The sequence below is a fragment of the Choristoneura fumiferana genome, chromosome 4, assembly GCF_025370935.1.
Source record: "Choristoneura fumiferana chromosome 4, NRCan_CFum_1, whole genome shotgun sequence".
In the NCBI taxonomy this organism is placed as follows: Eukaryota; Metazoa; Arthropoda; class Insecta; order Lepidoptera; family Tortricidae; genus Choristoneura; species Choristoneura fumiferana.
This window is the reverse complement of record NC_133475.1, coordinates 12900723-12923249: the sequence shown is the minus strand read 5'-3', so window position 1 is coordinate 12923249 and position 22527 is coordinate 12900723. Positions and strand designations below refer to the sequence as shown.

The following is a 22527-nucleotide window of genomic DNA, read 5'->3' as shown; positions in this document are numbered from 1 at the left end:
AAGAAAATACTCGACTTAGCTGTCACTGTCACTGTGACACGAATACGAATGTGAAATTTTTTCAACTTTTCTTTCTCTTTGTGCATAACTTGTGCGATTGATTTGTATGTATTTTAAGTATACATAATTTGGAGGTGGTGTGACATTCGGTACTGAAATAATTCATAAAATGAAGCGGAAACGTGCCAATATAAAAGAGGATGCAGAGGCAAAGTACGTAAAAGTTACTAACGTTGGCTTTAGGTTATGTATCATGTGCACACTTTATTTACTAAAACTAATTACAAAACCCGTGTGTTATGGTGTCAGGATAGAATTACATCTGTCCATTTCTTCCGTGGATGTAGTAAGAGGCGACTGAGGATATAGGTTAGGTATATCGTAGGCGACAGGCTAGCAACCTGTCACTATTGTACCGTTTTTGTCAAACTTAAAACCTAAAATTGCTAAAAGTGGCTCCAAAGCGGTAACGTTTCGTGTGCTCTGCCTACCCCGTTTGGGAATAAAGGCGTGATGTTTGTGTGTGTGTGTGTGTGTGTGTGTGTATAATTACAAAACGGAATGTCGCTAATTCCGTGGAAATTGGGTCGTAAGCTGGTGTAGGAAGAACCACTAATGCCGATGATGCCGTGGAACAGCTTACCAAGCTAGTGAAGCAGCAGTGGCGGCGGAAAAACTCGAAATGAACAAATACAAAGATCCCTGAATACAACTTCGTTCCATTCGGGGTTGAGTCCGTAGGGGCCCAGCGCAAAAAATCTTTATAAAGAATTATCTAAATGGCTATCGGATACCACAGGGGACCGAAGAGCTGGCAGTTAAATAAATAAATCACACGACAATTCACACCAATTGACCTAGTCCCAAAGTAAGCTTAGCAAAGCTTGTGTTATGGGTACTAAGCAACGGATAAATATAATTATATAGATAGATAAATAATAAATAAATACATAAATATCACTGGACAATTCACACCAATTGACCGTCCCAAAGTAAGCTTTAGCAAAGCTTGTGTTATGGGTACTAAGCAATGGATAAATATAATTATATAGATAGATACATACATAAATACATATTAAACACCCAAGACCCGAGAACAAACATTCATATTTTTCATACAAATATCTGCCCCAACGCGGGAATCAAACCCAGGACCTCAAGCTTCGTAGTCAGGTTCTCTAACCACTAGGCCATCTGGTTGTCTAAAACGTCTCGTCATCTGGTTGCCTTGCACAATAGATCAGCATTGCTATACAGCGAGGAAATGGTGACATCTTTAAATCCATGCTGTGGTTACAATTTTTTTTTAGTTATAGTTTAGTTAAAAGTTACTTTAATTAATACTTCTAAGGCCACTAAGAATTTTGGTCATTACGGGAAAATAATAGTAAAAATAATATTTATTCAATAAAATAACAATTACAAAACGAGAAATAAAAATAACCAAATAATTACAACTTAACTTGGGCATTTTCAACCTTTTGATTTTAACAACACACTTTTCGTTCATCAAAGTTTTATGGCGCAGTTTTCATTCATCAACGTTTCACGGCACACCAGTAAAAAATAGCCAAGTGCGCGTCGGACTGGCGCGTAGATTACCTAAAGGGTTCCGTACAGTATAGCCATAATATGTTTAACATAACGGACAGCGGAGGCTTATTAATAGGGTCTCGTTGACACTTTTTGTACGAATCGCATACACTTCGCGGCGATCGCGGCAGGCACACTGGTCTGGTCACATATACTTTCAGGTGTGGTGCGATTGCTGCGAAGTGTATGCTGCATTGAAATCATAAATAGCTATTTTAATGAAAAAATATTACGAAAACAACTGACATGTGGCATGCGTCAGATGTTGTCAGATTGTTATGGTAAAGGAGCGGAAGGAATGACGGAACGGGTGGAACCCTCTACGCTCCAATCTGACTCGCACTTAGCTACTTTTTACTGGTGTGCCGTGAAACTTGGATGAACGAAAAGTGTGCTGTTGAAACCAAACGGTTGAAAACGCCTTTAACTATTGTAATGCCAAGGTTACTCTTTGATGTTTGGTTTATTTATGTGTAAAAACAGTAAAACACATGAAATTAACTTCATTCAACACTTTTTTTTCCATTCTTTCAGGTCATCTCAGATACTCTTCCATAAGTCGAAAAAACTCTCAGAAAAATTAACGTCTGAACATACTGATGCTTTGGAGGAAGATGAGAAGCCTGCATGGATTGATGAAGATGATCAAAATGCTGAAATAAAATCTACAACTGGCTCAAAAGGAACTGCTTTATATACTGACAAATTGAAACAAAAGTATGAGACCCTGGTGGGAGCACCTAATTGGGCAAAAATTAACAAAGTTAAATCAGAAGATGATGATAATGAAATTTTACGAACAGTGGGAAATTTAAAACAAAAAAAACATTTGGGTTGAAGCCAAAAGTGCTGGAAATAAGAACATTAGCGAAGTTGAACACTCAGACATGGAATGAAGGAAAAAAAATATCATGTGTTGAATTTCATCCCAAACTAAGTGTGGCTCTCGTTGCTGGAGACTCAGGTGTTGTGTCTTTGATTTCAGTTGACAAGGAAACCAATAACAAATTGCATAGTTTTGCATTAAAAGGTTGGAAGATATCAAATGCAGCTTTTACTCCAGATGGCACTCACGCCTTCATTTCCTCCCAGTCCATTAACCGCCACTACTGTGTCTATGACCTTGTAAAAGCACAACCGCAAATGATTGACTTCCCATCTGTATTAAAGAGGCCTATGATTTTTGAATTCTCAAGCAATGGAAAGTACATTGCGACAAGTGATGGCTATGATGAATTATTTATTTTGTCAGCTGTATCTAAAGAATTGATTCGACGTCTGAAACACAACTCTAAAATAGTGTCTGTATGTTTTTCCCATAATTGTGAACAGCTATTTTGTTATGGTGCACAAGGAGAGGTGACTATGTGGGACCTATCCACATTCAGATCATACCGAAAGTTCTATGATGAGGGTTGTGTCAGTGCTTCAACTATAAACACCAGTCCATGTGGCAGACTGCTGGCAACAGGAAGCGGAGAAGGCATTATTAATATTTACGAAACATCAGCACTGAAGGAATCGTCGTCTACATATAATCCTGTGCCATACAAAACTATCACAAACTTGACCACAAAAATTACATGTCTGAAATTTAATGCATCCACAGAAATAATGGCAGCTGTGTCAAACATTACACCAAACGCTGTAAAACTGGTTCACATTCCATCATATAGTGTATTTGCCAATTTTCCTACTCAAGGAAAATCCATTGGGCATTTAAACACTGTTGGGTTCTCTCCGAACAGTGGGTATATGGCTATAGGTAATGACCTAAAATGTGCTTACTTGTACAGGCTTAAATATTACAAGAATTATTAATAAATAAGATTTGCAAATGTATTTCATTTATTTGATTTGTATTATTAAATCATGGTCAAGTGCTGTAATCACATTCGCTCTAATGTTACTGAAACATCAAGGTCATTTGAGGTACTTATAATCAGACCAAACCTTTGACATGACTCCTGGAGACGGTCTATAAAAATTTGCAAGCGGCTGCCATCAGACAGACGTCATCAGCGTACAACGCATCAATAATAGAATGCTCTTTAACTATTTTTTTCGATCTGAATCGACCTAAGTCAAAGACGCTCAAAAACCCAAGTGCTAAAACAACCGGCACGTGGTGCTAACCCCGACCCGACTTCGATATATTTAGATGGGAAAACATTAGAGGAAGTATCATCATTTCGGTACCTGGGCAGCGTCATCCGTGACGACAATCGACTCGAGACTGAAATTTCCTCTCGAATTGCAAAGGCGGCGGCGTCTTTTGAATCGCTTCGTGGTAGAGTTTGGGACTCGCATGACCTCCGCTTGCGCACGAAAATATCTGTGTATAAAGCGATAATTCTGCCAATCTTGCTATAACTTGGTGCCTTTATAAAAGTGACATAAAGCGTCTCGATGCCTTTCATATGAAGTGCTTAAGATCTATACTTCGCATTAAGTGGCAGGACCGAGTCCCAAACACTGAAATCCTCAGGCGAACCAATCTCAATGGCATTGAGTCTTTGTTGATTAAAGGACAGCTAAGGTGGTGCGGACACCTTGTGCGTATGAAAGATGGTAGACTCCCTGAGGCCGTCTTTTACTCTCAATTAAAAGAAGGAAAGCGGACTCCGGGAGGCCAGTTCTTGCGTTACAGGGACGTCCTAAAGCGCCACCTTACCGCATGTAACATCCCATGCGAGAGTTGGGAAGATCTCGCGAAGCAGAGACTGGAATGGCGCAGCTCTGTAAAAAAGGCTGTTGCAAATTTTGAGAGGCATCGCTTGGAACACCTGCATGCCAAACGTCTTACTATGAAGACCCGCCCGAGACCTTCCTAAACTTACACGTATAATGATAGTGGTCAATTACATTGCGCGCCCTGTAATAGGACCTTTAAGACTAAGTTTGGCTTTGCCAGCCATATTCGGGCACATAATAAACAATTCTAAAGGTTCGCCTTCGGAATCGACACGGCATGGAGGACATCATCATCATCAAGGTCATTTTAGCAATAAATTAAATAAATAAATATCACGGGACAATTCACACCCCGTAAAATTGTATATTTGTAAAAGAAAAACTATTATTCTTTCAAAAATTGCTGATACCGCTGACTGCGCTCTTGGCAGTGCCAGCTCAGCATGTGCATGGCGTGCGTGTGCAGCGCGCGCACGTAGCAGCAGCACACCATGCAGTAACAAACTCATTTACCGACCTTGGGCTTCGTGACATGAAAATTAGTACGGGCAATGACTTATTTACCGACCATGGGTTTCATGACAAGCACATTAAGGTCGAGGGTTTTATTAGGGGGGGTTGCAACCAAGGTAGCCTGCATGTTACGACACTGTTTACGAGCAAGTGTGATGAAAAAATTAAAATGCAACAAAAACACATCTACACATACACATTATCGTACATATTATACGCGTCTAAAATAATATAGGCAATGGGGTAAACAGCCACATATAAATTAATGAATAAATAAATTAACTAGGATAAAGCTAATTATCACACGATTACAGATAGTGCTCCTTAAGCATAGATTTAAAGTGACAGAGATTTTGCCGTCGTAAGTTAATCGGTAATCGGTGGTTCTACTCTGAGGTTCAAAAGGTAACGAACGAACCTATTATGAAATGAGTGTATTTTTGTTAGAGAATACGAGCACTTGTAAATCTGGTCTAATTAATTGTAAATAAATACCGCCGACTTTTTGCGGTATTCTGTATGCAGCACGCTCATTGGTGGGCCGGTCGGTTGCGGTTACTCTCGCTCCCGCCCAGCGCACCACGAGGTGTGTTGCTAATTTTCATTAAAAAAGAAAAAGATTTATTAATTTAGTTGCTAAGTCATTATTTACGATGCTCTTTATTGGGGGTTGATTTTTATTAAATTAGTAGACGGATATTGAAGCTCAAAAATAGAAGCTGTTCTATTAACCCGTTGCTTACATACAAAAACAAAAACAGATGTTCCGTTGCGGATGCTAAATAAAACTTTAGTCGCTGCATTTATTATTTCCCATTTATTACCACATACGTAGGTACAGGAATATCAAATTCGGAACAAGATTAGAAAATTGGAAATAAACGGCCGTCTAAACATACTCGGCCTGCAAGCCTTTCTTTCCCGGCCTCTGCAGTAATGTACTATTGTTGCCTTTAGCAATGATGTTTTTAAGTGTTTCGGAAAAAATAGTCAAATATTTTGAACTGTCACATTTCAAGGTACTTACCACTACTACACGGCCACCATGGTGGTAAAAGATCCGTACCTATATACGCTAAAATCGAATCATAATTTAAAACAAAATGCAAGTCACTTTCTCAGTACAATTTAATTTACATTAGAATGTTTATTCTACCTTGCGCCAATAACGCATCCGGCTGGGGTAATAAACACTCACTCAGGCAATACGTACCTACATTGAAAGCATTTGATACTTACAGGTTTTTTATTTTTTGTTAGATTTTTATAGTTTATTTTTATGGTGATGACTTTGCAACGGGTAGGGCTAAGTATATTCCCATTTCACCTAATCTATTATATATTGTATCGCACTGAGGTTTAACTGATGTATTAAAATCAGAATATCAAAATTATTGAAATACATTCATATTCACTGCAATAGCCGGCTCAGGCCTGAAATGTCGGTTTTCCTAAGATGTATTTTTCCCAAAAATGTCTGCTTTTCTTGTCTGTAATACCAGCACGTCTTTTGCATAATGTCAGCTTCTCATAATGTCAGTCACCAAAAAATGGCAGTTTAGGCTTTTCAGAAAGTGCTTATCCCCAAATTCTCTGCAACCTCAAAATATCCGCCTTCTTACAATTTTGGCGGCTCAGGCCTGAAATATCCGTTTTCTTAAAATGTATTTTTGCAAAATGTCTGCTTTTCAGAATGTCAACAACACATCTTTTGCATGTCAGCTATTTTTTTTTTATGAAAATATGGCTGTCCATTGGAGGACAATTTTGCCAGTGTCTAGTAGGTTTTGTAGGTACGATAAAAAATTCTAGATAACGAAATATGAGAGGTAATGGTGGATGAACGATGATAGCTATTTAACCCTTTAGTGGGTAACGGCAAGATATTTGCCGTCATACGACTCAGATATTTTATTTTTTTCTCAATGAACGTGTTGTTAGTTAATATAACTTTTGGTTCGCATAAGAGAACATACTCGTACCAATTTACGAAAAAAAGAATAGCAGATAAACGTTATTCCAACCCATGTTAAATGATGATTCTTAGGCCTGAACTTAGATTTTTAACTATTCCTTACAATTGAACAAAAATGTTTGTAAATAAAATTTTGTTTGCTGGATTTATCCGATAGTCACAATTCTCTACTTTCAGAGACAAGATTGGCGATATAAAGTTTAAAGAAAAAAAAACTGTTATTTGATAATTTTAAAAAATGAAGACGGCAATATATTTGCCACTATCCGTTGAGTGTCTGGTGTTTATTAAAGGAAAGGGTGGGTTAGGCTACAATTGTTATTGATTTATATATGGAGCAATAGCTTAATTCAATACTTCAAATTTGCCCTTTACCTTTATTGCTGAATTAGCCGTGTTAGTTAGAAATGACAACGGAAGTAAAAAAAATCTCGCAAAAAAAGTGTTGATTGTTCGTGCGTGCAATCTTATAATATAATATATTGTTGTTGCTTAACTCGCAGGTTAGGTATTCAGTTTTAAGTTAAATAAAGGTTTTAATTATTTCTTATCATCTATTGGTTTTTAATTTATTTATTTTAGATACGTCGTGCCACCCGTAGTTCCCCCGGCAAACTGACATGACGGTCTTGTCACTTAATGCCCTTGGCTGATAGCGGCAAACATATTGCCGTCTCATAATTCGGAAACCCTGCAATAATATATACATTTCTCTTTCTCCAAAATCATAAAAAAAATCATTCATGCTGTGCGTATCGTTAAAGTTCTCGATTCATTGCTTTAAAAAAATAATGGTCAAAGGGTTAAAAGAGCTCCAAGAATGACAGTTTTTGTATAATGTTCGCTTTTCAGAAAGTGCTTATTATCTAAATGTATCCCAAAAAAAAAAGTGGGTTAGCTTTGTTTTACTTGTGATAAAAGACTTAAATAATTTAATAAATAAATGAGTTAAAACTTCATTCAACCGGAACCACTGTTACAGACAGAGTATATTTAAATCTCACAAAATACGCCGTTAATACCAATAACAACCAAGAATAGTAAAAACCTAAACTACGAAAATCCCTTCGTTCGGGTACGAAACCGGTTGAGAACGAAAAATATTTTGCTCTAAAACAGCGTTTCCACCAGAGATGTGCGAGGATGTGTTGCGAGGATTATGTTTTTCATCAACCAATAGAAACGCTTCATTTACCCATCCTCGCATAGCACATCTCTGGTGGAACATTTAGAATATTGATTAGAAAATAAAGCAGACATTATGGGAAAACAAACATAACAAGACTATTGCCTATTTAAAAAAGTGAACATAACGGGAAAGCAGAAATTATGGTAATTCTAATATTATAGGAATGTTAACATTATGAATAGACGACTTCCTGAGAGTGTACACAATTTAAATACAAACATATAAGTATTATTGAGAAAGCTGACAAAATAGGTGTTAACATTGTGAAAACGCAGACATTTTGAGTATTGTACATTTTAGGAAAACAGACATTTCAGGCCTGAGCCATTTTGGCATTCCAGAAAAGACTTAATATTCCCAAATTGTTTCCATTCATGAACATCGCGGCGGCTCGCGGCGGGCGCGCGAGAATGCATACAAATTTCAATTCTCGTCTCGCCTCGCCGGTGGAAAATCACCATTATACTATTCATTACATGTTATTTTTAGGCAGTATAATACGCAGGTATTCGGGAGTTTGAACTAGGGTGTTGGTATGGTAAGGACACTTGAAACACATTTTGGACCAATTTAAACTCATCCCACCCACGGTCTCTCTTTCTCTCGATTCTTCGGTTGGTAAAAAAACCTCGAAAACTACAATGCACTTAAAGTAGTCTTCTATTCTAACCTAAAGTATAATTAGTGCCACGGTGCTACGAGGTCGAGTTCATAAAGTTGTGAGCAAAAATTTTATCAAAAATATCTGAACACGCTTCTACGCAGTTGACAATAGTAACTTCTCGTTTCTGCCCTGACAAGTGTTTTTGACTTGCTCGCTGCTAACCAAAATTTTTCAACTATTTTTTTATTTCGTGGCAAACGATTGCTGTTGTAAAATATGTATTACAGATAACAAAAAAAAAATGTGATTTGTATGGCAAATAAAATAAGTACCTACAAATTATATTATGGGACACGAAGACATTCCAATAGAATCGCATGTTCTATTTGAAAAAAGATGGGAGAAAAGAGTAGTAAATAAAACTATTTCATAAGACGAAACTTGTTTTAATTATATTTATCATACAGATGTGTTAAGCAATACTTTATTAACAGTTACCCAGTTTAGTTCACAAGTTGTACTGTTCAATATTCTGAAATGATGCAACATCAAATTTTAATTAAATTTTGTCTCAAGAGGTAAGTGTGATGATTTGCTAGGAAAAGCATGTCTAAAAGAGAAATAATAATCACAGCGATATTACTCCATAGTCATAAACATACTAACACACTAAATACAATTACCCTATGCTATTGGACCTAATAATCCCATACTTACAGGTTATTATGCAATATACTAAATAACATAAAATAATTAATTTACTAGCAAAAGCTAAGTTGTTGAATAAAAAGTGAATTCAAAATAGATCACGTTTATCGCTCAGAGTTTTATTTAAAATGATGATAAGTATGACATCGAGAAGGCGGAAATACATACCATTTCCTTTCGTCGTTAAAGCTAAGATTATATTGTAATATGATAATAGTTATAAGGTTCATTTAATAATCCCTAAACTGCGGGCAGCCTCAGAAGATTGACCTCACAATGTTGGTTAGGTCTTTATCTAATATCTACTATTAATTAACAATTTCACGTTTGTTTCGCGACTTCCTAATTTGTTAATTCAACATTTAAGACAGAACAAATAATGATGTACGTAAAATCAATGTTTAACACACAATTTAAATCACAACTAAAAAGCTTTGTAGTTAAGCTGATGGTTTTTTTTAACGCTGAAATGTCGTCAACCCGATCTATGGAGAATCTCTGCCAATTTTTGAATGGTTGTAAACATTATTCAAAAGTGGTAAAAATATCTGTATTGCAAAAAATAACCAATTGACAAAAATAATTAGAGCTGTAATTTTCAGCTAGACCTACTCTTTTAAATTCGTAAAAAAAGTTTCCATGTTCGAATGGTAGATATAGTAGTTCATAGATGTGATTTCAAAAATCGCAGGGCCCCGAGGTAGTTGTAACAAGTGTTATAATGGCTTCTGACCCCCATTATCCTAATGTGCCCGCTCCCGATAGGGTAAAGACGGCTCTCCGCGTTGTCATCTAGGGGTTATTAGATGTACAGTTACAGGTAATAGTGAGAGGTAAGGTCCATAGGTGGGGCTTAGCTGGTGGCGCACTGTACGCGGTTCATGCCGGGATGCTCGTCGTCTTCGTCGTAGGCCGGGCCCTGGTGAGCGCGCCGCCGCCGTGTCTCCTGTTCCGGATCTAAGTCCATCAGGTGGCACTCTTCGGCTAATTCTGGTATCTCCACCTGGATCAACAAATTTCAGTATGAGAAGTTACTGTACATGATACATCTAAGTTATACTATTTTGTATAGGGTTTTAGCATTTCTAAATAAAGTGTCCAACTAAGGCGCTCAAAACATGTCTGATTTTTTTACTGATGTGCTATTTAATAATAATAAATAATAAATTGATATGATGTATCACATCCTGAAATTGCATAACACGTCAACAAAGAAGTCACATGATCTAGTGTTAAGTTAATCGACCTTGTATAATAAATCACGTGTTCAATAATGATGCAATGAATCAATAATATAGAATGATCTACTTAGTATATGATTGTATTTGTATTTACTATTGTAGTTCGGACTATCTTTTTTTTTTGAGGTTCACCAACAATAGTTTACAACAATATATTGCAATTATTTACTAAATGAATTAGGTCGCAATGTAGAACAAACATATCATTCTGGCAACTCTAAAAATCAGTCAGGCAAGCAGCAATGTAAATCAGAATTGAATTGCGACAAACTTAAAGCTAGACATCCACACTTGCGCGAATACGCGAATAAACAAGATATTGTAGGACGACATTATCAAATGAACTGCAAATTTGAATAAATGCAAATTTCAAGCGTTTGACGTACATTACCTTAATTTATTATTTTGTACAGAAGCGTTCAGAACGTGTGTGTACAACATACAAATGTATGCGCGCATGCGGCGCATGTTTGTGCCCCTTATTACACGTATTTGTGCCCAATATTTTTTTATCTGTGACATAATATGTTGACAATCCTATTTTTGTTTATTTGTCGCTGGTCCTGGTCTAATTGTCGATCAAAACAATATTTAATATTTGCTGCACATTAGTATTAAACCCTGTAGACTACCTACATGTAGCCAGAAATGGGCATACAGTTGGTATGAAGACTACAACACTTACCACAGGACGAGGAGGCAAGCAATTCTCCAGCGCGGGAATGACTTCAGGAGGAATGTTAGTTGGGAAATTAACTAGGAACTGAATTATGAGTTGCCCCTTCTCGAATGGATTCTTGTACATCGGCATGCCTGGAAAAAAAATATTAATTCATTTATAGAATAGCTGCTACCTGTGACTACATCTGTGAAGATCTTTGTGGGAATTATGTAATTTTCCAGAATAAAAAGTAACCTGTGCCATATTCTACACACATGATTCATGACCAAGCTAAAATTCACGACCCTCTACTTGAGAGAAGCCTCAGGTCAAACCACTAGGATACCACAACTAAGAAATACATAAATAACACACTCGAACCCTATTAGTTTATTAAATGTGTCATCATTCTTAAAGCATCTCTCACAATCGTAAGCGATTCGCGGCGTGAAATCGTGGTGCAAAAAAAAGCGCAACATCGCGTGTCTTGTTCAAAAACCTACAGCAAACGGGAACGAGACGTGAATGCGACCCGAAGATGCGAAAAATATGACGATCCGATCCACCATACACATCGCGAGTGGTTCTCGGCTTCGCATGTGAATCGCGCGTCAGTGAGGAGAAGCTATTAATAATCATGGATGCAGTTCGCAGTTGGCGAAACCCACTATCCTTAGTTTTATTGGCGACTATTGGTAATATTTAATATTGAATGATAACTATTGTATGGCCTGTGTAAATCACGACAGATTGGAGTATTGTCAATATTAATATTAACCCATAAAAGCAATTATACATAAAAATCTGGATACATACCTTCATTCAGGACACACTTGACTTCGCCATGCTTAGTGACCTCACCAGGCAGCACTGTTATCACAATATCCCTGTCGTCTAGGGTTCTTATTACTTTTTGGAAACCACAGAGGGCTTCCACCAATTCAATGTTGAGACGGATGATGAGATCATTACCAGAGCGTTTGAATACCTATAAGAAAGAAATAAAAGGTGAAAGGAAATAAAAGGTTCACTAAAGTTGACAACAGACTTTATTTTTTCATCATATCTTGGATAGTGCATCAATTATCAGTAAAGCAGTCTTTATTGGTCATTTAAGGTAATTGTATCTCTAATAGAAAGAAATTGATTTCTCCTGCACTAGCTTGTGCCTGCGGCTTTACCCCATAGACAAAAGAAAATGGCTACTCCCCTATCCTTTCTTGGTGAGCCTTCACAATATTAAATTTTCAAATCTTTAACTCTGCTTCATTGGTTTAAGGAGTTTGTCTGATAGAAAGTTGGGTTGTTTAACGGTTTTGTAAATGAATACTCACTTCATTTTCTTTCTCGTCAAGTACGATAATAAGATCGCCGGCTTCCAAATCGGGCTCTTGGTCTCCCTCCCCACTGAACACAATCTTCTGGCCATCAGTCATGCCCTTGTCCACATGCACCTCAAGAATCTTACGATCACGCACAGTCTTGCGGCCCTGTTGAAAATTATTATACCTTTAAATTGATGAGTCTTAAATTTTAATGAAAATGAAATGATGGTTAATAATAGTCATTGATGATTCAAAAGAATGTTAAAGATGTATGTAATGAAGGCATAATTATCCACTGTAAGAGATAAATGCCTTCTTAAATTACACAAAAATAACCTGAAGATGATGCCATCACATTTCATGAATAGGAAAACTGAAAATTACCTGACAAAGCTTGCAACGGTCTTTAGGATCAATGATCTCCCTCTGTCCACGGCACTCGCTGCAAACTGTCTGTATCTGTTGGATCATGCCGGGAGCTAACTGCTGGATTTGGACCTGCATGCCAGTACCACGGCATGTTGGGCAAGTCTGTACTGCACCCTGTAATACACGGATTTTTAGGTTAGGTTAGTGCAAAATTTAAGGTTATGTTATCTTGTTCTATTTTTATCAGTCAGTAAAGTTACTGAAAAGATGGGATAACGATGATCATCAAAATTAGTATGATTTTGTTATCAGTCCACTAAGTAGATCAGAAACATGATTAGGGTGTGATCAATGATGACTAAGTTGTTTTCAGACACATTGCAAAAATTAACCTACATAATCAAATCTATCAATTGCCTTCATTGAGTACAGACGTGTCGATGAATTATTAAAATCATTAAATAATCACTTGCTGAATCGTGACCTTGTTTTACCAATATAGCCGGTAGTAACTAAGTAGTAACGTAGAAGTGTTATACATTTTAAGTACTTATGTACCTATTAAGTGAATAAGTGGCAATGTTATTGAAAAGGTGATATTTTAAATCGCTAATATGGCTGATAGTCCGTTTAACCGGAGCAGCAGAACTGCTCGCTCCCCGCCTCCCGCGCCTGCGAACGTGCCCGCTCCACCCCCCCGCTCCGCTGCGCCGCCGCCTCGCCAGGAAGAGTTTAAGCCTGACCTAATTTCAACTCCAGAAATCAAGAACTGGATGATGACCATAGAAGAGTACCTTGATGAAGTGTGTACCATGGCAACAAAGGGTAAGCTGAACTCCGACCAGAAATTGCGCATTAGTAATTTATGTCGGAAAGTAAGCCACGGTACATCGCAATTAGCTGTGACATACCAGTCCCTCAAGCTGTGTGATATATAGTGTAGGTAATTTGTATATAAACTCTGTTTATTTTATTATTCAATATATCTTTATTTTTCACTAAGGACTCGTGTCGTGTTGCGTCTCATAAAGGACAGATTTGCCACAGTATGAAATAAAGGATATAAACTTATATCCCCCGTTATGCTACACCTCACTCACCTTAGCTAATAAGTATAATAACATTAATTATTAACTCAAATCAAAATCTCTTAAATGTAATGGCAATCTGGGCAGTCTGCCGGATCTTAGTCTCCTCTCTAAAAGATGATCAGAACATACAGCACTATCCTGCTGAATTTGTTGACCATCCTCTAACTGATTTCCTGCTAACACACTATCAGGTATACTGTCATATTTAAAATAAATTTATTCTTACTGGGTCTCATATGCTTTTCATTTCTCCTAACCAGATTACCATTTTCATTTTTTACAATGAAAGATCTAGGACCTTCCCCTTCCCTTATCACTTTGCCTGGACCCCACTCTTTATTTGGCACATTTTGAATCAAGACATTATCCCCCAAACTAAAAGATTTTTTTACCTTTGCAGTTTATTATATAGATCCTAGATTTTTCTTTGTTTAACATCAATTGTTCTTTAACATTTATAGGTACTTTAGGTTTTAATAACTCTTTTGTACATGGCAGATTAGTTCTTAACAACCTACTCATTAACAATTCTGATGGACTATATTCTAACCCTGCTACAGGGGTTGTTCTGTAATGCAACAAAGCTACATTAAAATCAGAATGATCTTGTAAACATTTTTTTAACATATTCTTTACAATCCCCACTGCCTTTTCTGATAATCCATTCGACTGTGGAAACCTGGGGCTGGACTTAATTAACTCAATATCAAACTTCTGAGAGAACTGTGCAAACTCGAAACTACTGAAGGGCATATTGTCACATACAATATATCTAGGTATTCCATGAACGCAAAAAATTAACTTTAATTTCTGAATTATGTTTCCAGCTGTTTTATTTTTTAAGGATGCCACTTCAATCCATTTTGAGTAGTAATCTACTACAACTAAATAATCTTTTCCAGCAAAATGAGCAACATCCATTCCTAACTTATTAAAAGGCAATTCAGGTATTTCATGAGACAATAGGGGTTGTTTAGGATTTGATGGTCTATACTTCTCACATGCCTTACATTTGGATACAAACTCTTCTATGTCTCCTGACATACCCGGCCAATATAACAGCTTTCTAGCACGTTTTTTACACTTTACAATACCAGCATGACCTTCATGTACTATCAACATCATTTCTTTCCTTGTATGCTTAGGAATAAGTATTCTATTTTTATAGAACACCAGATTATCTTTTACAACTAAACAGTCTTTTAATTTATATAATTTTTTTAGCTCACTGCCATGTATATTTTTATCATTTTTTGGCCACTCAGAATTATACCATAATATAATTTGCTGAAGACTTGCATCCTGCTCTACATCAGTTTTCAACTCTTTTAATTTTTTATCTGTAACCTGTAAGTCATCTTCTAAGCCAAACACTTCTTCTGAACTTATGCAATGTACTAACTCTTTTAAATCTGGGTCTACTTGCGCATTACTCATATCATAGTGTCTTGACAGATAATCTGCTATATACATCTTGGAACCCGGTACATATTTTATTTCAAAATCGTACTTTAACAGTTTGAGTACCATTCGTTGAAGCCTAGCTGAAATTTTATTGATATCCTTGTTAATTATGGCTACAAGAGGTTTATGATCAGTTTCTACGATAATATGACGACCATAAACAAATTGATGATATTTATCCATTGCTGCACAAATACCAAACAATTCCTTCTCTATAGGTGCCCACCTTTGCTGGCACTCGGTGTAACACCTGGAGTAAAAGGACAATGGCTTCCCGTCTTGTAATAAACATGCCCCCATACCACTTTTAGAACTGTCACTTTGTAGAACTATAGTTCCTTTGTTGCTCAAGACAGATAATGTGGGAGCTGAACTAATTCTAAATTTTATTTCCTCAAAAGCCTTAACTTGAGCTGGACCCCAGTCCCATACAACTTCTTTTTTCAGTAAATCTCTGAGGGGTTCAGTAGTTTTTGAGTATTGTGGTATAAATTTGCTCAAATAATTGCACATGCCTAAAAACTTTTGTAGTTCCTTTATACTTTTGGGCTGTCCTAACTCAACTATAGCTTTAACATGTTCAGGGTCTGGTTTAATACCAGATTTTGATAACATTAGACCTACATACTTCACTGTTTCAGACCTGTATTGTATTTTATTTTTATTAAACTTTACTTTGTACTGTTTTGCTCTATCCATTACCTGTGTTAAAATTTTGTCATGTTCTGCCAAATTATCCCCAGCCACTATGATGTCATCAAAATAGACAAAGACTCCTTGTATATCACTAAAAATTGCAGTGTTTATTTTTTGCATTACCTCTGGAGCTGATGAGATACCGAAAGGCATCCTTTTGAATCGATACCTACCAAAAGGAGTTCCAAAAGTGCACAGTTTTTCTTGATCATCTAAGATAACTTGAAAAAAGCCATCTTTCATGTCTAGTACACTGAAGACCTGCTTACCTGCAAGAGAATTGTAAATTTCTTCAGGAGATGGTATTTGGTAATTCTCTCTAAGAATACATTTATTTAACTCCTTCGGATCTAAACACAATCTGAGGGACTTGTTAGGTTTTTCCACTATGACAAGATTATTACACCAAGCTGTTGGTCCCTCAACTTTCTCAATAATGCCTCTATTTTCATAGTTATTTAAGGTGTCTTTTAACCTTTCCTTAATGGCCTGTGGTACTCGTCGGATAGGCTTAACAACAGGCTGCGCTGTATCCTTTATTTTTATACAATATGTCCCTATCGTGCCTAAGCCTGAAAACATTTCTGCATTTGCTTTTACAAAATTCTCTTTTTCATTGCTTACTGTAACACTATCCAATTTTTTCAATAAATTTAGTCTAACACAATCTGGCAACCCTATCACTGGCTGAATCGATAAATTAACTATGAAAATTTTTAACTTTACTTGTTTGCCCTTGACAAAGCAGTTTAACTTTACAGTGCCTTCAGTTTTGATTTCTTGATTGTTATATGCTACCAAAATAGATGAACCACTAAGCACACAATTACTACCTTTAACTTTCTCATACAAATTTAAAGACAATGTATTGCAGTCAGCCCCAGAGTCTAACTTGAACTTAATATTAGTTCCATTGATATTTATAATTTCATTCCACTGAGGTTTAGCACTAAAACTACTTACTGAATCCACTACAAATTCTTCTGAGCTATCACTATCACTCTCTTGCTTTTGTACTACATGGATCTTCTTTCCGCAGTCTTTTTTCTTTGGAGCGCTACGGTCTGGTCTCTTCACAGACTTACTACGACACACAACCGCAAAATGGTTGTAATTGTTACATAACGCACACATTCTCCCATAAGCAGGACAATTTCTAACTGGGTGCGTTTTTCCACAATATGTGCAGTCTATCATCTTCAATCCTCTTCCTTGCACCTTGTCTACTTTCTTGATTACATCTATTTCCTGTTTTATTTGAGTTGACATTTCTAAGGCCCTTGACTTTCCTGCCTCTGCAGCTCGGCACTGGCTGATGACCTGGTTCAACTCTATATTCGCCTCCCGCAATAATCTTTCCTGCACTCCCTTATCCCTTACTCCTATTACTATCATGTCTCTTACAAGTCTGTCCTCCTGGTCCCCAAAGTCACACTGTTTTGCTTGAACTTTCAATCTGGTGATGAATTTGTCAACTTGTTCACCCTCTTCCTGTTTTAAATTAAAAAACTTAAAGCTGTTGGTGATAATATTTTTTCTGGGCTCCACATAGGCGTCAAAGTTTGATATGAGATTTTCCAAGGTCAAAACCTCGTCTTCTTTCATGTGACTATTATAGACATCGACTGCTTCTTCTCCAGCTACATTCAAAAAAATAGCTATTTTTCTTGCATCTTTAGCGTTTGATAGTCCTGCTGCTTCCAAATACACCTTGAATTGTTGTTTGAACTTGGGCCAGTTGCCACCATCGCCTGACAAGACCAAACCACTTGGCGGTTTAATTCCCTCCATTTCTTCTTCTTCCACTAAGGATTACTTTTTATTTCGATTTTAACCTGACACCATGTGTGATATTTAGTGTAGGTAATTTGTATATAAACTCTGTTTATTTTATTATTCAATATATCTTTATTTTTCACTAAGGACTCGTGTCGTGTTGCGTCTCACATCTGACAGCCACACGCCACAGATTGTGTAATCTCATAGGATATAAACTTATATCAAACACAAGCAGAAAGCATTGCAGGCCTATACATCCATCCAAAACCAACAGAAGAACTTGATCTTTCGCAGCGACTCCAGGACTAAAGCAGAGTATTGATGACTCAGTTAGACCTGCTATTGGATCTTCCTTTGCCGACATGGTTAAAAAGGGGGCAAAAATTTCGTCAATCCTTTGAATGTAAGTTCAGTAACAATTTATCCCAATGACAAGCAGAAGACAAGTGAAGAGACGAAATCTCTGGTACAAAAATTGACAAGATTTCATATTTCTAAGACTATAATTTGATTCGTTCTCTGTATTCTGTTTGGAAAGAGAAAAAACGCTGATATTTTTAAAATTTCGCTACAACTATTAATTAATTTATTACAATTTTTTAAGATGTGCTTATTCTAAAAGGGCATTACTCCAAAACTACGACACAATAGATCCATTACTTTTGTCTAGTCTGTTAAAAAAAAGATCACGTAAATCTGACGTAGACGTTGCATAGAGACGTTGTCAAAATTATGACAGCTCCTTTTCTGGTGAAAAAGGCAAAGGAAACATATCTATACTGTCGTAGTGTTGGCAAATTCAGCCATATTTTTTCATATTTTGTATTTTTTTAAATATGGAGAAATCAATCATAATAAATATTTTCCCATGTTCAGGAGGCAAAACTCTTTCGATTCCTGTAGTAATTTACAGGTGTAAAAAAAATGAAATCTTGTCAATTATCAGCCCTGAGAGAATGCAGCTTCATGTGAGAGGTCTGCGTAAGACGAGGAACGGGGGAGTCACCATCAGCACGGACACGAAAGAAGACATCGTAAAGCTAAAACAATCTGTCCAGTTAACTAATTCGGGTCTGACGATTGAGGAAACGTACAAACGCAAACCAAGAGTGGTAGTTATAGGAGTACCCACATCAATGTCAGAAAATGAGGTCTTTAACTGCATGTTCCACCAAAACTTATCTGATAATCTTCAAAATATAAACCTCGAGTCCTTTTTAAACTCGGTAAAATTGAGTCACAAATCGGGCAAGAAGGATTCTGAGACCTGCAATTACGTGATCGAAGTGACCGCAACCATTCGGAAAGCCATAATAGCAAAAGACAGAGTCTTCATCAACTGGTCTTCGTGTCCCGTAAGAGACTTTACATTAGTCACAAGGTGCTACAAATGTCAGCAATATGGACATGCGGCGAAGTCGTGCCGGGAGACAGCCCACACCTGCGGCCACTGTGGTAATCTGGGTCATTCGGTTAAAGAATGCAAAACACGTTAGATTTCCTAAATGTGCCACTTGCTTGCGCTTTAAAAAACCGAGCAATCACACAACAGGAGCCGCTGACTGTCCTGCAAAAATGATAGCTGAAAAAAGATACATCAGCACTGTAGATTATGAAGGAACTTTAACATGATTGTTTAATTTTAACTGAAACTTAGCTATGTATCTTTAGTTGTGTAAGTTTTATCTGTTTTTCATTAACATTGCCGTAATTATAATCCTAATAATCATTACGCACATTTTACTAACACTTAGAATCAATCGCACAATTTCTAGGTCAAATATAACAGACATAAGATGTCTTTATCAGCAATTTTTGTACCAACACTCTAACCCAGTAAGAATCCACTGACGTACAGTATTTATGTTTGACCTGGTAATATCTTTTAAGTAAATATAGTTATGAATTTGTTATTTCGATTTAGTATAACTCCTACGTAGATACTTACTACATATTTATACACCATACTTTGTTTTTCCTTGGTGATTAGGTATTTTATTATATAAATATTAGCTCGTTTAGCCTGAGATACAGGAATTATCCTAGTTCAGGCACATGTGTTACATAGATTTTAAGTGAAATATTGCATTTTATGTTATTTTGTACCGAAATTCATTCAATAAATTTTATTATTTATTTATTATTATTATTATATCATACTCATTGCTCATCCTATTATTGAATAGATTGTTTGCAAAACACTGTCCAATAGTTCAGCACTAAAACATAAATACAATCACTTGTAGTGACATTACAAATTACGAAGGTTTAATCTTATCCCTCAAGCTTACCTTCTTACCACCACGGCCTTCACATTTTTCGCAAATTACATTCTTCTGCAGAGCAAGTTTCCTGACCGCTCCCCGGTACAACTCCTCAAGTGTCACCGACAATTGGTGAATAACATCCTTGCCCTTGCGTTCACGGCCACGACGCCTTCCTCCGCTAAAGCCCCCCCCGAAGAACATGTCGAAAAGGTCCATTGGAGAAGAGAAGCCGCCGCCGCCACCGCCGCCCTCCTTGAGGGCTTGTTCACCACCTGTACAAACCAGGAACATCATCATCATCATAATTAATCAGTGGTAGATGTCCACTGTTGAACATTGGAATCCTTCATGGCTGCCAACCATGAATAATTGAAATGAATTATTATCAAATGCCATTACTCCCTTTTACTAAACTTAAGAAATTGCAGGTCTTGAGCAAACTACAACCTCTTTCTATTTTAGTACCTATCCCATTCTAAAGTGAATTGGTTATTCAAAACCATCTATCATATGATACTGAATACACCTGTATTCACCTGATAGAGACAGATGTAGAGAGGGGAAAAATAAAGGTAAGATTTGTTTTCAGTATGAAATTAAATATTTGGACATATTATAACTCCATTGATACTATAAATAATTCCGCCATTTCAGGGTTGAGAAAGACACTAATCGATAACCTTTATGATAAACAGTTAAAGTATCTTGTTACTTGATTATGCCAATTATGATTGTACTGATCATGATCATCAATCATTTTATGATCATTAACAAGATACTTTAACTGTTTATCTTTCTGTGCATAATGGACAATTGAGTGAAAGCAAAAGCAACAAACTCGTATTTCAATATTGTCTCAATGATTTACAAACCTTGGTCATAGATTCTTCTTTTGTCCGGATTTGAGAGCACCTCATAAGCTTGAGAGATCTGTTTGAAGCGTTCCCCCTCATTGGGATTCTTGTCAGGATGGTATTTAAGTGCTAATTTTCTATAGGCCTTCTTCAGCTCATCTGTTGTACAGCTTGGCTTAACGCCAAGAATGTCATAAAAAGTTGTTTCTTTTACCATTTTTAAACCTGCAATTTAAAATATAATGCTTTCTTTTACTTACTTAAAATGAATAAAACAATTTAACAATCTAATTTTTCATAGATTTCAACCATGTACCTTGGAAACATCCAAATATAAGAAAAGAAAAATTAGAATTGCAACAAAACCATATTCAAGAATTTGGTTGAAAAGTTGCATATTTAATTAAACTATACAAAAGTAGTAAAAATTTAAATGCCAATTTGCAGTAGGTATGTACTAACAAAAAAATTATACATCTTAAATTATAATAGGTATGAATTATAATCCGAAGTTGTGACGTTACTTGAATGTAAATAGAACCTCCTTTTTAGAAGTTGGTTAAAAAGAAGAGAAACAGTCAGAAGAAGTCAGAGAAACTAACCCCTAATCGTTCTAGAAGAAAATATAGGTAGGTTAGTTTAGCATTATTACCCTGCCATTCCAAATTTCATTCCAAATCGACATTTTAAAAGGCATACATCCTTTCACTTGAAATCATAAAATTAGATATTCAGAAATGCACATTACCTAATAATAGTTACAAAAAGGCAAAAAAGCAACGTGGTTTATAAAAATTACGAACAATGGTTACGAATATTGATTAAGCATTCACTATAGAAAAGGAATAAGGCTAAGAGTAACCTATTGTTACTGTAGAGGCTCACGACTCAACTAGACTCGGCTAGTTAAAATGTCTCATCGATCGACCCAAACTCTAAAATGATTACTTAGAAATCACAATGAACAGACTTACCTTAATTAAGTAATGCCACAAGAAAGCTTTTATGAGACTGGAATATAACGGTAATGCACTACTCGTAAATTGTAAACTTCCAGAAAACCTAATAACGAGCACCAGTATTACTCAGTTCTTTAACACGATTTTGACACCAGTCTGACGCAGTCGAAGTTCAAAAATGACGTGAAATATGCAGAACACTGTAATAAAACCTCGGTACATAGATGAATCGAAATGTGCTTCTTCGAGAAAATTCTCTGTTGGAGAAATACGACAAAGTTAAAAAGTTGTTGAAAAACGTGAAGCTGGAATGTAACCACAAAAATAATGTTTCATGTTTCGGTCGCTATCTCTTTCTTTTAAATAATTTATTACGTAGATACTAGCGCCATGCTAGCGCACTCGTCGGCATAGCCCAAACCAAGCCCAAACATTTCGTTAAGAGTCGGATTGTCAACGTATTCTAGACACTATTTTAAACGCCATAATTACAAAATTGAAGCCATAATTAGTCTGACAATGGTAATAGTAGATTATTGTCGTGG

General features: G+C 36.4%; 3 protein-coding genes across 3 annotated transcripts; 1 reads left to right on the top strand and 2 right to left on the bottom strand.

Moving 5' to 3' along the window:
- Positions 1–20: 20 nt before the first annotated feature.
- LOC141427480 (uncharacterized) lies at positions 21–2479 on the top strand. The gene is made up of 2 exons (XM_074086980.1): positions 21–213; positions 2128–2479. Exons 1-2 carry the CDS (start codon positions 170–172, stop codon positions 2429–2431), a joined length of 348 nt encoding a protein of 115 aa, XP_073943081.1. The 5' UTR covers positions 21–169; the 3' UTR covers positions 2432–2479.
- Positions 2480–8993: 6514 nt separating this feature from the next.
- On the bottom strand, positions 8994–22271 carry Droj2 (DnaJ heat shock protein family (Hsp40) member A4-like). The gene is made up of 8 exons (XM_074086978.1): positions 21998–22271; positions 21042–21248; positions 20194–20441; positions 12888–13046; positions 12513–12668; positions 11995–12166; positions 11203–11330; positions 8994–10279 (listed from the first exon to the last, which is right to left on the bottom strand). Exons 2-8 carry the CDS (start codon positions 21238–21240, stop codon positions 10130–10132), a joined length of 1212 nt encoding a protein of 403 aa, XP_073943079.1. The 5' UTR covers positions 21241–21248; positions 21998–22271; the 3' UTR covers positions 8994–10129.
- Positions 14380–18123, bottom strand: LOC141427479 (uncharacterized). Its single transcript, XM_074086979.1, has 2 exons — positions 17087–18123; positions 14380–16392 (listed from the first exon to the last, which is right to left on the bottom strand). Exons 1-2 carry the CDS (start codon positions 17912–17914, stop codon positions 16369–16371), a joined length of 852 nt encoding a protein of 283 aa, XP_073943080.1. The 5' UTR covers positions 17915–18123; the 3' UTR covers positions 14380–16368.
- Positions 22272–22527: the final 256 nt, after the last annotated feature.